The 17294-nt window shown below is 33.8% G+C and overlaps 1 protein-coding gene across 5 annotated transcripts in view; it reads right to left on the reverse strand.

The window, feature by feature from the left end:
* CDH18 (cadherin 18) overlaps positions 1–17294 on the reverse strand; it is a 1017877-nt gene that overhangs the window by 245466 nt on the left and 755117 nt on the right. For all 5 annotated transcript variants that reach the window (XM_086676364.1, XM_086676366.1, XM_086676367.1 and 2 more), the window contains one exon: positions 11468–11762. In XM_086676364.1, coding sequence (XP_086532490.1) covers positions 11468–11762 — 295 coding nt within the window. The remainder of the gene's footprint in view (positions 1–11467; positions 11763–17294) is intronic.

The raw sequence follows: 17294 nt of genomic DNA on the forward strand, positions 1-17294 counted from the left end.
AAAACAGACATATATATATATATATATATAGAGAGAGAGAGAGAGAGAGAGGGAGAGAGAGACGGAATAAACAGGACAAATGTAGGAGAAAACATAGAGATAACTTCTTGAAATTGGTCTTGGCAATGATTTTCTGGATATGGCACCAAAACACAGAAAACAAAATAAAAACAGACAAATGGAATTGAATCAAGGTAAAAAGCTTCTGCACAGCATAGAAAACAGTCAACAGTAAAAAGACAACCCTGGAAATAGGAGAAAATGTTTGCAAACTTTATTTTTAATAAGGACTTAATATCGAAAATCTAAAAGAAACTGATACATCTCAGTAACAAAACAAACAAACAAAAAACAAACAAAAAACAAGTAATCCAATCTTTAAAAAATGCAAAGGATCTAAATAGATGTTTTTCAAAAGAAATACAAATGGCTAATGGGTACACTGCTGTTCGATGTCACTAATCATCAAGGAAACGTAAATGAAAAGCTTAATGAGATATGACTTCACATCTGTTAGAATGACTATTATAAGAAAGATGAAAGATGAAAGATAAGTGTTGGCAGGGGTGGGAAGAAAATGGACCACTGGACACTGTTGGTGGAAATGTAAATTGGTATAGCCATTATATTAAAAAAAACACAGTATAAAGTTTCCTCAACAATTTACAAGAACTATCATATGATCCAGTTATCCCACTTCTGAGTATGTAAATAAATCCAAAGTGAATGGAATCACTATATGTGAAAGAGATATTTTCACTCTCCTGTCACTGCAGCATTAATTACAACAGGCAACATATAGAAACAACTTCAATGTCTAAATGTCCATCAAAAAACAAATGACTAAAGAAAATGTGAAACAAGCAAAAATATATGGAATATATATTGGAAGATTATTCAGCCTTAAGGAAGAAGGAAATCCTGCCATTTACAACAACGTAGGGAAAACTGGAGGTGATTATGCTAAGGGAAATAAGCCAGGCACACAACGTCAGATATATTATCTTACTGAAATGTGGAATCTGAAATACTCAAACTCACAAAGCAGATAGTAGAATGATAGTTTCCAGGGGCTATGGAGTGAGGGGAAATGGGGAGATGGTGGTCACATGGTATAAAATATCAGTTATTCAAGATAAATAGTTTCTGTAGATTTAGAAAACAGCATGGGGACTATATAGTTAACAATACTATATTGCATATTTGAAATTGTCTAACAACATGGATCTTTCATTCTCATCACAAGAAAGAAGGAAGGAAGGAAGGAAGGAAGGAAGGAAGGAAGGAAGGAAGGAAGGAAGGAAGGAAGAAGGAAGGGAGGGAGGAAGGAGGAAGAGAGGGATGGAGGGAGGGAGGGATGGAGGGAGGGAGGGGGAGAGGGAGGGAGGGAAGAAGGCAGGCAATGTTGACTGAGTGAGATGATGAATATGTTAATCAGCTTGATTATGGTGATCTTGTCATAGTGAACACATACATCAAAAATATAAAGTTGCACACCTTAAATAAATAAAATTCCTTTGGTCAACTATAACTCAATAAAGCTGAACAATTTTAAAGTTAAAACAGAAATTGAGTTGATGCTTACCCTTTAAAATGGGAATGCTACCTCTAAATAAGTGTGGCTGGATGGGTGCCCAGTGGGTCAAGGACTTTTGTGTCCCCCAAAGGAGAAGAATGACTTCCATCAGAAGGGACTGTGACATTTGCCCCCTGGTAAATCTCTTTTACTCTTTTTTTATTGTTGTTCCTCTCTGATAGGGAATTTTCGTTCACTGAAAGCTATTTTCTGCTTCATTCCCATGTTCCAATACCCCTAAGTATTTAGGGGGAAATCATCAACGGCTTTACAATAGAATAGAAACACATTTTCTTTGTATGCACAGATGAGATTGAAAAAAGTCTTTCTTGTTATAAAAGCTTTAATTTATTAAGTTGCCTGTGTGACTTCCCCAGGTCGTTCTGTGTTTTTGAATCTCCTAGGGCTTTCATGGGTAGAACAATTTTCACCTTTAATCCTCAGGGTTATAAATCTGACCTCTTTTCCCCTATTCAATTTTCAATGTTTTCAACGCTCCAGGAATTTTCAGCATCTCTTACTCATTTTTGTTACTCTATCTTGTTGTTATGGTTTCTTTTTGAAATATTTATGGTTTCTTTTTTGAATATCCTCTTTGACATGCCAAGGGGAGATATATCAGACAGAACAGTTTAAATTATGCCTCGGTGACAAACTGAGTATTTTAAATCAGAGAAGTACAGCATGATCTTAGTAAGAAAAATAAATACAAATGCGGTGTCATTTCCTTTCAGAAAAGCAATCTTAATAGCGTATTGTATGTCTTTCCATAGTTTTATCTTGGTGTATTCAAATGTCTATCATGTAATTATGTATATACCAAAGAGAACACCTTGCAGCTTCTTTTGCACCTAATAATACGTCATGAATATTTCCATGCCAACTAAACAAATATAATTTCAATAACCACGTGACATTCTACATAGCTCTTTCATGCATACTTAGACTTTTCTACTTGGTTGTATTTTTTATCGCTACATAACAAATGGCCACACACAGCTGAATCAAACAGAAGCCATCAAATCTGCTTATGTTTGTGTGTGTGCTTATTTCTTGCTATGTACTTGCAATGCTGTGATCAGCTTTCAGACTAGTGCCCTCTTCTGCAGAAGAGGCGCTTCAAGGCGACACGGCAGCAGAAGATTTAAAGAGGCCACTTGGCCTGTGCAGGCAAAAAACAGACTAGCCTGAACTTCTGAGTTCTCTCCTTACCGGTAGAAGGGAGCAAGAATAATATTCCCCATTTACTAAGGAGGGAAATGAAATGCATCCAAGAGAAAACCAGTTGATCTCAAGAGGACTTACAAATAAGACAGCAGGGAGCCCTGCCAATCAAGGACTGACTGATCACTGAAAACTAGTGGGTACAAAGATATCTGATAGATGGCAGCAGGAATCCATAATGGCACAAACGTTCTTCTTCCTCACTGTGACCTCTCTACCTGATCACTCTGCCTTCTGTCTATGCCTCATTACTCTGTCTCCTAGTTATATCTGATTGCAGTGTTTTTACCCAATTCCTGATCACTTCCTTCTACATATAGTTGATTGCTATGCATTTATTCTGTACCTAGGAGCAGGGCCTACCAAACCTCAGGCTGACACTTCTCTCTACACCTGAACACTGAACATTCATACCTGATTGCTCTTCCTTTACTCTATCCTGGGTCACTGTTCCTTCACTCTGTATATGATTCCTAAAAAATGACTCACCCAAAATGGTGTCTCAAAAAAAAAAAAATACAAAATTCATAATAGAATTAGGAATCAAGTTCAGTTAAACCTGAGGCTGCATTTTTTGCACGTGTACGATTTGAGAAAGAGATTTCAAGAGCATATGCCCTGATACATTGATTTCACACGCAAATCTTTTTTTTTTTAATTTATAAAATTTTATAATGATTTCAAATCACGTGCTTTTGTTAAAATATAGGGGTAAGGACATACATTAATTAAGATTATCAGTGATAATTAACTAATGGAAAGTATTTAGTATGAGATTTTTGGTTAGGTCTATTCTTCCAGTAAGAAGGAAGGAAGGAAGGAAGGAAGGAAGGAAGGAAGGAAGGAAGGAAGGAAGGGAGGGAGGAAGAGAGGAGGAAACAACACAATTGGTCATTATTAGGATGAATTTATGTAAAATACTAGTGAACTTCTGTGAAAAATAAGAATGATTTTAATTGGAAACTATATTCATGAATAAATGATAACAATACAGGGAAAATATCATATGGAATAATAACTCCCCACCTCTATAAATATATATATATATGTATATATATATATATATATATATATATATATATATATACATATATATATATATACACACAGTTTGTTTTTATTTTATATATAGTTTATTTACTGCCCATTATGTTTGTAATGTTTTAGGACAAGGAAATTAAAGAAATAATATGTTAAAGAACCAAGAGGCCAGTAAAATAGCATACAAGTTTAAAGTCATTTATAAGGCAAGGTGGTAAGTGACAAAATAATAAGTCTAGGATGCTCTAAGATTACTTTTAGGAAGAAATTTAAGTTGTGCTGATTTATTTTTTTTTAAGCATTATCTCCACCAAGAGACATGTTAAGCTCCAAGGTCAATTTATATAACAAAATCTTCCATTGGCCACTATGGAAATTACACCTATTATACTTTTACCATTACATGTACACGAGTTGAATCTAGAATTGTCAAAATTCTAATTGGTTTGCTTTGTATTTCAATTTCCTACACTGAGGGGTATACACAAGAAAATCACTCTTTAAATATATTTTTAAAAACATGATGTGAAGATTTAAGTTTCGTGACTTGAGTCCAATTTATGGTGAAAAAATTATTCCAGCAAAGTATTTTATATTATAAATTGATCAATTTTAAGAAGGGAATTCCAAGTCTAGGCTATTTTCATAAAGAGTAAATGGAGAAATTTACCCATTATATATTATTGGTTCCTTTGTCAATAATTGGCCATATTTACATGAATATTTCTCATGTAATATGAGAAATTATCTTCCTATTCCATTGATCTAAGTGTCTGCTTTTATGCCAATACTATACTGTTTTGATTACTATAGCTTTGTAATATGGCTTGCAATCAGGAAGTGTGATGCCTCTAGCTTTGTTCTTCTTTTCCAAGATTGCTTTGACTATCAGGTAATCTTTTTAGGTTCCATAAAAATATTAGTATTGTTTGCTCTATTTTTGTGAAAACTGCCACTGACATTTTGCTAGGGATTGCATTGAATTTGTAGATCACTTTAGACAGAATGGACACTTAAACAATATTAATTCTTCTGATCCATGGACATGGGATACCTTTTCATTTATTTGTGTCCTCTCCAATTTGTTTTACTAATATTTTACAGATTTTAGTATACAAATTTTTCACCTTCTTAAATGCATTCCTTAGTATTTTAGTCTTTTTGATGCTATAGTAAATGGGATTGTTTTCTTAATTTATATCCTTCTCATAGTTCACTGTAAAATGGATGCTGTTTTGAGCCACTAAGTTGTGGGTTTATTTGTTACCAAACACAAGCTAACTGACACAAGGGAAAAGTTATGAGGGGAAAAAAGTTATGAAACTTAGAATTTTCTTCCCAATTTCCACTTCATTAGTTGTTCAATGTGACTCCTCATATGCACTTTTAATTTAGCATGTAGAACAGCAGTGTCAGCCTCATTTCACTGAAATTATCTCATTCTGAAGTTAAGCCCCAGGGTAATGATTTTAAAATGGCTACTACAATCCTGGAAGAGATCCAGAGTGAAGCTCCCAAGATGTTTGGCCAGAACTAAATCAGTCCCCCAACAAGCAGTGCAATAAAGTAAGCACAGCTGATGTCTCTTCTTGTTGCCCTGCAACAAAGAACACAGCTGCAAATGGAAATAGGCCTGGGAGTTAGAGATTGTAGAGGAACAAAGACATGAAAAAGATTAGGATGTTTTAATACATCTCCAAGGACACGGCACCTTGTGGAGTTTAAGGGTCATGCAGTAAATTTCATATCTTTTCTCTATGTGCCAAACTAAGAATCAGTGCTCCATTGAGGTTAAGGTTTATAAATTACATACTTATAATCTGAATAAAATATAAAACATTGTGTTTTATCTTCCAGAAATTAAAATGTATTATTTCTATAATGTGTTACAATATCTTAAATATTATTAGGTGATTTTTACTTACAGGTATCTTTTCATCAGTACACAGAAGAGTGTAGACATAAAGATTTATACAATTTTTGTGGGAAAAAAAAAGATGGGAAATTTACTTTCAGGAAAATTGCGTTGTGATATAGTATGGTTTTCCTTGAAAATTTTCTAGATAGAGAGTAATTACTTTTGAAAATTTAGAGTGACTACAAAATAATCAAAATTTGTACTAAAACCTACTGATTCTCAGTGAAAGGAAAATTAGAATTGCATAAATTTGGGTGTCTATATAAATAGAAAAGATGAAATTATTGTTTTAAATTATTATTTTAAAAGTAGAGTTTTAATTATTTCTTTAAAGAGATTTATCAAGTTATATAATCAAAACATCTTTACCAGCTTTTTAATAACAATATGCCATTTTAGCATCACTAAATGTCTTAAGACCCTTATCGTGGCCTTTCTGAGAATGGCAATGATGTTTCCAAGCACAATCCTATTTATCCTACTTTCATTTCTAAAATGCCACACATGCAGTAGACTGCTGATTCCAAAGGCAGGTATAATTTCATCTCATAGTGAGTTTCCTTTTTGTGCCACAACAATCAGTATTAAGTTTTTTATTTCATCCTCTTAGGTCTCAGTTCTGAAGAATGTAGGCATTTAATAAAGTTACAGAAAATCTAAATTAAAGAAATACTTCTTTAAAGTTGTTTAAAGCACAAAGAAGACCATTATTCTATAGAATAATTGCTACAAAATAGTAGAATAATCATCACTGGCATGATAATGTGCAGCACATTATAGAGAAAAAAGTGAAGTAATTGTTCATTTACATTGATAAAGTGCGTGTGAGTGTCTTCATGGACCCGTTTGAGTTACATTTTACCCTCCAGAATATTATGTTATTCTGTCTACCCATGTTCACTTTATTTTACTTAATAACATTTTTTGGTAAGTAAAAAAAAAAATGCAATATGATAGCCAGTAGCTTACAAGGAATTCATCACAACGCAAATGGTCCTTTTCTAAATCAATGCTATAACACAACAAGTAGATTTTCTTTTAAAAATGACAGTCATAATGACTCTCAAGGAGCCACACTGTTATACTTCTTTTCTATAAGCACAGATGACCTAACTTTATTCAGTGGTATACCTCATTATTTTCACAATATTGTGCATTTGAATATGGCAATTAATATTAAACATGAAAATTGCTGGGGCTCCAGGGTGGCTCAGTCTGTTAAGCCTCTGACTCTTGATTTCGCTCAGGTCCTGATCTCAGTGTTCGTGAGTTTGAGCCCCTCATCAGGCTCTCTGCTGTCAGCACAGAGCCTGTTTGGGATTTTCTCTCCCTCTCTCTGCCCCTGCCCCTCCCTGGCTTGTGTGTGTGTGTGTGTGTGTGTGTGTGTGTGTGTGTGTGTGTGTGTGTGTGTGTGTATGTGTGTGTGTTTTCTCTCTCGCTCTCTCCTCTCTCTCTCTCTCTCTCTCAAAATAAATAAATAAACATTTAAGGAAAAAACATGAAAATTGTTGACCTAAGCAGATAGAATCATTTTTGGTCATAAAATATATGATCTGAACATTGTAACCATATGAGAGTCTCTTTGGAAGTGACTATAAATTTAACAAATATCATATTCTCCAATTCATGTTTCTATTTTGAAATGCTTTAAAAAAGTACCCCCCCCCAGAGGGGGGATTTGAGAGCATTTGGCAATGTCTAAAGACACTGTGATATGGTGGTAACAGAAGGGAGGGTACTAAGCATCTAAAGTTTGGAAGCCAGGGATGCCACTGAATATCCTACAATACACAGAACAGCAAAGAATCATCCAGTCTCATACATCAATTAGTGGCAAGGTTGAAAAACTCTGATGTAGAGAGAGATGATTCCCTAGATAATAGCTGAAACTCAACGATATAAACCAAAGAGGTAAAGAGAAACATTACATTGAAAAACATTCATTGACAACCACTCTAGTTTGTTTTGTATATATATTTCTTTATGAAACCACTCAGAATGCCGTAGACTTTTTCTGCTGATTATTACCCACTGACAAGAATCATGCAACCACATTATGCTTTGCTCAGTGGTCACATAGCACACAGCATAGTCAGAGGGCTCCCTGACCATCCCTTAGTGCTACAGATGTACAAGAAACAGTAATCTGACAAATACTTGCACACTCAGGACGTCTCTTGTGCTGCCTTCTCTGTATTCTCATAGCATAGTCTGCTGCACTGTGAAAGGAATTCATCATTTGTACGACAATCCTGTTAATTTCCCCCTTAACAACATACACACACACTCACGCACGTGCACATACAACCCTAAGTAGACCATAAACCTATAGGGAAGATAAGAGTCAAGAGTATTTTGCATTATTGTGTCTTCTATGTGTAATGCCCTTTTAATTTTTTTCTTGTCTATTTACAAACCCATGCACACTATGTAAAATTATTTGAGGATGTCTTCTCTAAGTTTGCAAGCTGGACTTTCCACTTTATGGTTCCCTTATATTTTTGCTAATCAAGCACTATATTTAAATTTTATGTTTATATGTCTGTAGCCTGTTCAAATTTAAGGACTTGTTTCTCCTTCCTTCCTTCCTTCCATTTTTTTAAACATTTTATTACCAGCCACTATCAGTTCTTAGCACATAAAATGCCTTTCTTTCCTCTCTCTCTCTCTCTCTCAAGAATTAAAGAGATACAAAACAGTAGATTTTTTTTTCTTATGACAGGATGATCCACAAATTAAGTAATGAGTATATGATAAAAACAATGATTTTATCAGGCACCATAAATGTTTTTAAACATAAATGTTTTTATCATAAGCCTGCATTTCAGTTTTTATTATCACTTTATAAATAACATCTATATGTATATGTAGTTTCTAATAAAGAAGAATGCATTACTCTCATAGCAAATGAAGCCCACAACCCGTTTTTAGAAGTAATCACCCTCACCACTATGTGGGTTTCTTTCAGATATGCCCTATGTGCCCATATACTACACAACACATCCTTATTTTCTAGAATAAACTGTAGCTTATTCCACATGCCTTTCTGAAAATGTTTTTTTCTCACTAAAACAATACAGATCTTCAGCATGTATATACATGAAAATTCATTCATTTTAAGGCTACATAAGAAATCTGTATATGTTTGAAGAGTCATTGATTTGAAAACTTCCTTATTAGTGGAACTTAAGTGTATTATTATGAATAATACCATAATGGGCATCCTTTCACATATATCTTTGTATAACCATGTGAACACATCCATAAAATAGTTCTCTATAATAGAGGTTGTCCAACAAATGGATATGTTCTCCTTAAAATGTTGAAAGATATTGTTAAATTGCCATCCAAAACAAAACACAACACAACAAAACAAAACAACAAAAAACAAACTATGGGAATTCACCTTTCTGCTAACAGTCCTGCAACTTTAACAACTTTGTGAATTATCAGACTTGCATACTTTGGTAGGTGAACATTGGTTTCTTCTCCTCCTTTGTGGTTTCTTAAATTACTAGTGAAATTTGAGTTTTTTCTGTGGATAATTAACACGTTTCTTTTTCTTGTGAATCTCCTGCTAATGGGATTTCCCCATTTTCTTATTTGGTTCTAATGAATTTTGTGTTATTAAAAAAATCTTATGTAATACAAAATAGTCCTCTGTCCGCCACGAAGGTTTTTAAGTATTTCAGTTCATTTTTCTTTTGATTTGGATTAGTTTATTATTTGATGGCTATATTTTCAAATGCTTATTTGAATTCAATTCAATTCATTGAATTGAATGCTTATTTAAATTCATGTCTTCTTGATTATTGGTTATTGGATTCTTATCTTACGTTGAAAAGTCCTTCGTCTACTTCTTTATTTTATTTTTTTTTTTTTAGTTCTTGTGTTTTCATTAGCAGATTCAAAGTTTTAGGTTTTTTAGAGTTTAATCATTGATTTATTTCCCATTTACCTTGTCCTCAAGTGTGGAGAAAATCACACTATTTCAATTGTGTCAGCATCACGAGTACATCTGGTCCTCCACCTGAGCCCCACTCTTTAGCTCAGTTAATGGGGTTACTTTCCATTTCTTGACACTTTCATTTGCTTCACTCTCCAGCCATCTGTGTCACAAAGATTTTTCAACTTTTGGCACACATATCTACCTGGAAACTGTCCGTTGTCTTTATTCACACTATATGTATCTAATGTACATATTTTGGAGGTGTTAGGGAATTTTTTTTCAAAAGCATATTCTCGTTGGACTCCCTAAAGATTAGATTTCTAGCATAAATAAATGTCTATTCCCTTACTCAGGCAATTTAGGATGAATTCTCCTCCTTATGGTATGTAGCCATCCCTGAACCCAATCCTTTAAACAAAAACAAAATAACATCAAATCTATATCCATATGGCAAGAAGGAGACCCCCACCCCTGGCTCAATAAGCTGTACAGATTCTGGAACATCCACTATTTTTCTTATAATTATTCCATAAATAGCTTAAACCAGGTTTTAAATTTCTAACTATATTAAAAAAAAATTGGGAACTTAAGAGCTGAACCTCTGTCTGGCTTAGAAATATTTTCTAGGTTCACTTCTTACTAACCATGTGATCTTGGGCAAATTATTTAATTCTATGTATCAATTTCATCCTCTGTAAAAGGAGAACCACAATGTTGCCCTTGTCCATGATGATACAAGCATGAAATTATTACACATGGCATGCAATGCCTGACATATAGTAAGTGCTCTATAAATACTCCTTGATGCTGTTTCAGTGATCATTACCACAACTGCTTTGATGACTTGTAGTCTCCAGTCCTGGCGAAGCTAACTGGTTGTTTTGGGCTGATCGATTTTAGATTTTCTGCAGAACTCACAGTCAACATTCAAAATATCCAATTTCCTCTTCGCCCCTAATCAAAACTTCTATGGATTCAATGAGTCTACACTTGATGGCAACTAAGATTTAAGGGTGTGACATCAACTGCTAGCTACATCAGAGGCAAAAAGGAAAAAATCCTTTAAGGGTTGTTTTACGTTTTAAGATAAATAAGCTTTGTAAATGCTTATGAGTATCTAAAAAGTTTTATTGAATAATGTAGCTATTACTTACATTTTTAATGCTGTTATAATTGGGTCATAAACTACAATCTTTTTTTTATATTTCCTTTTTTTTTTTCAATATATGAAGTTATTGTCAAATTGGTTTCCATACAACACCCAGTGCTCATCCCAAAAGGTGCCCTCCTCAATACCCATCACCCACCCTCCCCTCCCTTCCACCCCCCATAAACCGCAATCTTAAAAGACATGTAGTAAAATATCTCAAACATTACAGTGTCTATTTTTATTTATGCAAATTGTCACCTTGAGTATGTTGATATCTCTGTAGCAATATAAATAAAGAATTTACATGGCTAAAAAACCCTGTCAATTAAGCAAGAATTGCCGATGTCTCCCCGTTAATGATGTTTTCTTGATACCTAAGCATTACCTCTACTTTAGCATTCAGAAATTAATTTTAATAAATAACATACCATCTAGACCCAATATCCTTTAATATTTTAGGCCACGTGTAAATATTAAGATGTTTCGAAATTTCTTCGGATATCTCCACGCACAAACACACACACAAAGTTGAAAACTGGTTTTCAAAAGATGATCATCTGGATTCTCAAAACTATATTAACTGCTAAAGTGAATAATGCTTTTTCTTACCCATATCTGACATTTCAGGCACAGTAACGATGTATGGTCCATCTGTGAACTTTGGAGCGTTGTCATTGATGTCTTGTACTTTGATTATGAACTCGGATTCAGGCTCAAGAGGCTTGTTTGTTCGACGGTCGATAGCCTGGGCGTGAAGCACATAGTGGGTCTTCTGCTCTCTGTCTAGGCTTTTCGTTGAGTGGATGTCACCGGTGGTGTCATCGATGATAAATATAGTTCCGGCACCTTCTCCAGTAAGGATGTACTTGACAGACCCATCGCCTTTGTCAGAATTGGAGTGCAACTGTCAAATAAAAATGAAATACTTTAGCGTGAAATTATATTCCAGCCTCACGTCGTGTTATCTGAAAATTATCTATAATTTTGAACTTAGTTTGGTTATAACTTTTCTTACCTTCACAGTCTACTATATGGTGCTATAATCATTTCCTTTTCTGCAGTTTTTCTCTACTTGGTATTGATATAGATATCTTTTATCATGATCTATCTAAGAAATCCAATAATCAATTTAAGAGAAATTAATAAGCAATAGTAATTAAATAAAAAAAACAATAACCCTTGATGTCATCTAGTAAATCACCACTGCATTAACTACACAGAATAGAATTGGATAAAGAAATTACCAAGAAATCACTGTTGCCCGCAATACTTCCAGGAATAATGACTTTTTATATTAATTGTTTGGCATTTTATTTCAAACTTAAAATTTAAAAAAAAGAAAAAAGAATAAATGGCAGGATGAGATTCAAATTATTAAAAACTTCCACAAAAGAGGCACTTATTTGTTATAGAGAAATTAATATTATAATGTGAAAAATAAATATATATATATATTACAGATTAATTGTTCAGATTTAGAATGAAAGAAAACACAGAATATTTTTTTTATTATTATTATAAAACTTTAACTGAAAATTTAAATAGGAGTGCTTGATTTAATCAATACATGGTCCTAATTTTTAACTAATAGAAATACACTAATGAATTCTCATTTATTAAAATAAAAGTGGAATATTACACTAATAGATACTACAAAAGGAATATTTCACTAACGAAGAAGTATTTAATAACAAAGGTAAATACATATTAAGATAATTATAAACCACTTTTTTGTCATTTAAGCATCAGGAAATGCTTTTAACCTGCATGTGATTCATACTTCTTAATCTATTGTAACTTCCGCCATCTTTGCATAAGTGCCATTGCTATATTTCTAGCTAGAAATAACCACAATTTTTCTTAAATCTCACACATCTATTTGAAGAATTGTTTCTCTTGAGAGATCTGAAGTTATCCTTCATATGACATCTTTCTGGTAACCTAACGTCAACTACTCACCTTTTGCTCAATTGTGACACTTGGAAACATTGAAAAAATATAACCTTGTTCCCCTAAGTTTTGGATTTCTTACCATAATAAAGAGAAAATTTTCAAGGATTATTTTAAAGTCTCTGAACCCTTAGAAGACGTTTTCAAAAAGAGAAAATATAGAAAAATATAATAAACTATGACAAAAGGACTATTCCATGGTAAAATGAAGGCAACTAAATATAAATTGTAGTATATCCTAAATAATCTTATATCTTTCTTGAAAACACATAAGGTGTAAACAGGGACAAATTCTGATGGGAATCACCTAGCAAGATTCCACAAATCGTTATCTTTTCAAAACTGATTTTTTGGAGCTTTTATAGAGATGAATAAAAATGCATTAGCAATGTATGAAAAACACAGCTTTCAAAGATTCACACTTCATTAGTAAATTAACAGCTAAAAGAAGAATGCAGCATGAGTTGTGTGGAGACAATTGCATGCATGGATGGAAATGTATTTAGTCATTTCTTTTGGTTTCTTGCCATATCTTTTTAGCATCTAGAAGAAAAATTTATCATTTCTGAAGCAGATACACCTGCAAAATATCAACAGAGTGGCCTGTTTCAGTCTCCAGCTTTGCTTTAATCTGTGACCCAAACAGAGCAACAAATTCATTTAAACAAATGGTTTTAAAACCTTTTCTCAAAATCTCTTGTTATGAAGTGAAACATTAGATAGTCTTATTAGCTATTGTTATACTATACATTAATTATAAGTCTATATAATGAAATTAAAACCCTTTTGGGGAAATGTCTTGTAGTTCTACCATCTAATTTCAGAAAGACAGCGATGGTGATGATTGACTTTTATCATCAGGATATATTTTTATATTCTTCTATGTTCTTAGGTTATTTTGATATTATTTTATTTTGTGTTAAAAGTTTGTATTACAAAAGTTGGTCATATTTAAAGAATGGCCTTGGGGCGCCTGGGTGGCGCAGTCGGTTAAGCGTCCGACTTCAGCCAGGTCACGATCTCGCGGTCCGTGAGTTCGAGCCCCGCGTCAGGCTCTGGGCTGATGGCTCAGAGCCTGGAGCCTGTTTCCGATTCTGTGTCTCCCTCTCTCTCTGCCCCTCCCCCGTTCATGCTCTGTCTCTCTCTGTCCCAAAAATAAATAAAAACGTTAAAAAAAAAAATTTAAAAAAAAATAAAGAATGGCCTTATATATGTAGACTTGCAATGAAAGTATATAAAAGAAATAGTAAAGTTGTCAACTTAAAGCACTATGAAAAATATAACACACTCTATGCTTTATGTAGGTTGTGGTAAGCAATTCATATAAGAGAGAAAATGTCAGTAATTTTATGTCTTTAGATTTTAAGACTTGAATCTGGTTCCACATAAAGTGTTTATATTTAACAAACAACTTAGCCTAAATATTTCAGAAGTTATGTCTGACTTGAAAATAGACGTGCAATAAAATCAGTGAATTGTAATTTAGCAGTATTTATAATATTTGATAACATGGTAGAAGTTACATTAAAATGTTGCAAACATGTATTTGAATTTTATAAGGTGTTGACAATGCTTATCTTGAGTGTTTAAATAATGCAGATAATCATTTCAATAATGGAGTATTTAAATCTCTCAGCGGGCCTAGCTGAATCTTGGAATGACTAGTTTTTATGTTAACACTGATGGGAAGCTACTACAACAGCATTTAGGCAAATTAATAGCTTATATGATTAGGATGATCAACATTTGTGAAACAACAAAGTAACCCACTCTCAGGATGACCCCTCATCTATCGTACACCCATTTCCAAATGTTCAGTTTGGTTGGAATACATCCTTTGTAACAGAGATGGAGCCTTAGAGAAAAACCAGCTATAGGGAAAAATCAGCTTAATAAGTGAGCTTTAATATCTGGAAAAGCATGTTTTATATTTGTTTTTTTAAGGCAACAGATGATGCATCAGTGAGTGAATGAATGAATGAAATGGCTGAGCAGGAATGGTGGTAGTAGTGTGCGTAATCTTAAAATAGGACAGGAAGCTCTTTGATGCAGACAATCAAGTAATATGGATAACCAAGGGAGAGATGTGTTGTCTCTGAGTGTGGGCAACAATAAAGCATCAAAGGAAAGAAGCAGAAGTAGGGCACATGCAGTAGAAATACTCTGGATATAGACATGGAGCTGACTTAGCAACAGCAAAATATGATGTTGTAAGATGAGCTAGCTCTTATGCTATTTAAGAGAGATTTTCATCATATTGTACATTGACATGTAAAAATATTTGGGAGACAAAGTTGATGTTAGTCATCAGTATTGAACTCTTTTTGGCAGACAGTTTGGAAATAACAGAGAGAAAACAGTGGCAGGGTTTTATAACACACAATGGTAGCAGTATACTCTCCGAGTCATGAGATTTTGCAAAGTGAGTGATATTTTTTATGCTGAAGGACAGATGTTACAATATTGTCCTAAAGCAAGAAGGGACAATGCTCGCGTATGTGATCACATAATAAAGTAGGGTTAATGAACTACTCTTTAGAAAACAGAAAAGGGGAGGAGAATGAAGAAAGAAAATGAAACCACTCAAGTAAAGCAAAATGACCACTTCTCTGGCATGACTTTAATAAATTGTCTCTTTCTTATGTTAAGTAGTAACCTATGGCACTTGGAAAGCTAATATGACTCACATGAGTTCCCCCTGGAAAACTATTTATTCACCCTGGACCACATTCGGATCAGGACCTAAAAATTTATAGCTTTCACTCCAACTACAGAGTTCTTCACTAAGATAATATTCTATCCCTTAGGGAAGAATAACTTTAAAAGGTTAAGAAGATGATGGCAGAGCAATTAATTTCAAAAGTTGCTTTTAGTGAAGACTTTAAGCCACGTTAAAAAGATAGGTCACTGACTTAAAACGATAATATTTTGAACTACATATTTTATGTAATTTTTTTATGAGTAGGAAACTTATATTTACAGCATTCCAGGGGAAGCCAGCAGTAAACATTGCATAGTAATCCCACTATGATTATTTTTCCAACACATAAAATGATGCAATATAAGGATCACAAGAAATACATATTATTAAAATTTATTATGCACCCTTTATTCCACAACGTGTTATATTTCAAACAATAAGTAGATGAAACAAAATTCAATTGAACTGTTAATAAGTAATTGACGTAAAGAGGAAAAAACATTTCAAATCATATTAGTCTCTTGGTAACTAACATATCTATCTTGTGCAAGAAAAATACAGAACCGTCAGTTTTAATTATGCATCAATTAATATGCAAAAAAGTTACATTAGAAATAGTGATGAAGTACTCTGTTCAACCACATATCTGATGTCAATTAATTAAAAGGGTAAGAAATTAGGTGAGAGTAAGGAAATAGGTGTGGTTGTTGAACTAGAAACATCGGAGCTCTTTGCCAACATGTAAAAGCCTCCCGTTGAATTTCAGTTTTTCACTTTTAACTTCTTAATCAGTATTCTCAGAGAAGGAAACTAATGAATGAGGAGGAAGAGGGAAAAGAACAGGAAGCAGCACGTGTTTATTATATCCCCTGAACCCCAGATTAAGGGTATTAACGTACAAGATAAAAAAACTGTAAGATATCTCTGAAGTCTGAGTTGCTATAATTCCATATCCTTCAGATATCCTCTAGAGAGCCCCATCTGGGTGTGCCAAATATTGGGGCACTGCAGGAGGCAAGTCAGTGGTTGAGAATTTCACTTTTAAGTGTTGGAAACCCTCAAAAACTAGCCAATCGATTAAAGTTGCAATGAGATATATGAGGCACAGGAGGACCTATTCTCTGATATCAGAGTTAATCTCTGTTCTTTCATCTGCCAATTAGGGTCTAGCTGAGAAAGAGATGGCCCTGGAAGCTGGTTTTAAAGAAAAAGAAATCTCAGAGTGTACTAACATTAGTACAATTCCGGCCCCAAATACTGGTCCAAACCACTGTCCACATATTCACAGGGGTTGGCATTTCATCTCCATTAAAACTCTGTCATTACTGTTCATTTTAGCCCTTTGTTCGAATCAGAAAGCAGAAGATGCATAGAGAAAGGGGAGGGAAGGAAAATTGAAATGGGAATGATTCAAACATTTAGAAAATGTATCTGACAATAAAATGTAAGATTATAATTTAATCTAGCAATCACTATTAGAAGTATATATCCAACAAATGTTTTTGGAGCATCTGCTATGTTCCAGTCCTGGTACCCAGTAGTTAAATACATCACTAACGTGGAGATTCATACCCTGGGAAAGCTTATATTAATACCAGTGGGGAGAAATACACAGTAAGCAGAAAAAAAATATATATATGTAGTGTTAGAAAGTGACAAGATCCCCACTTAAAAAGGAGAGAGAGAAAGAAATATCAGAGGTGATTGGGAAGGTGTAGAGAGATTGCAATATTAAATAAGGGAGTATGTTAGGCAGGACATTGGCCCCTCAAAGATGTCTATGTC

Source organism: Puma concolor, chromosome A1 (genome assembly GCF_028749965.1).
Source record: "Puma concolor isolate L17-30 chromosome A1, mPumCon1.1.hap2, whole genome shotgun sequence".
Classification (NCBI taxonomy): Eukaryota; Metazoa; Chordata; class Mammalia; order Carnivora; family Felidae; genus Puma; species Puma concolor.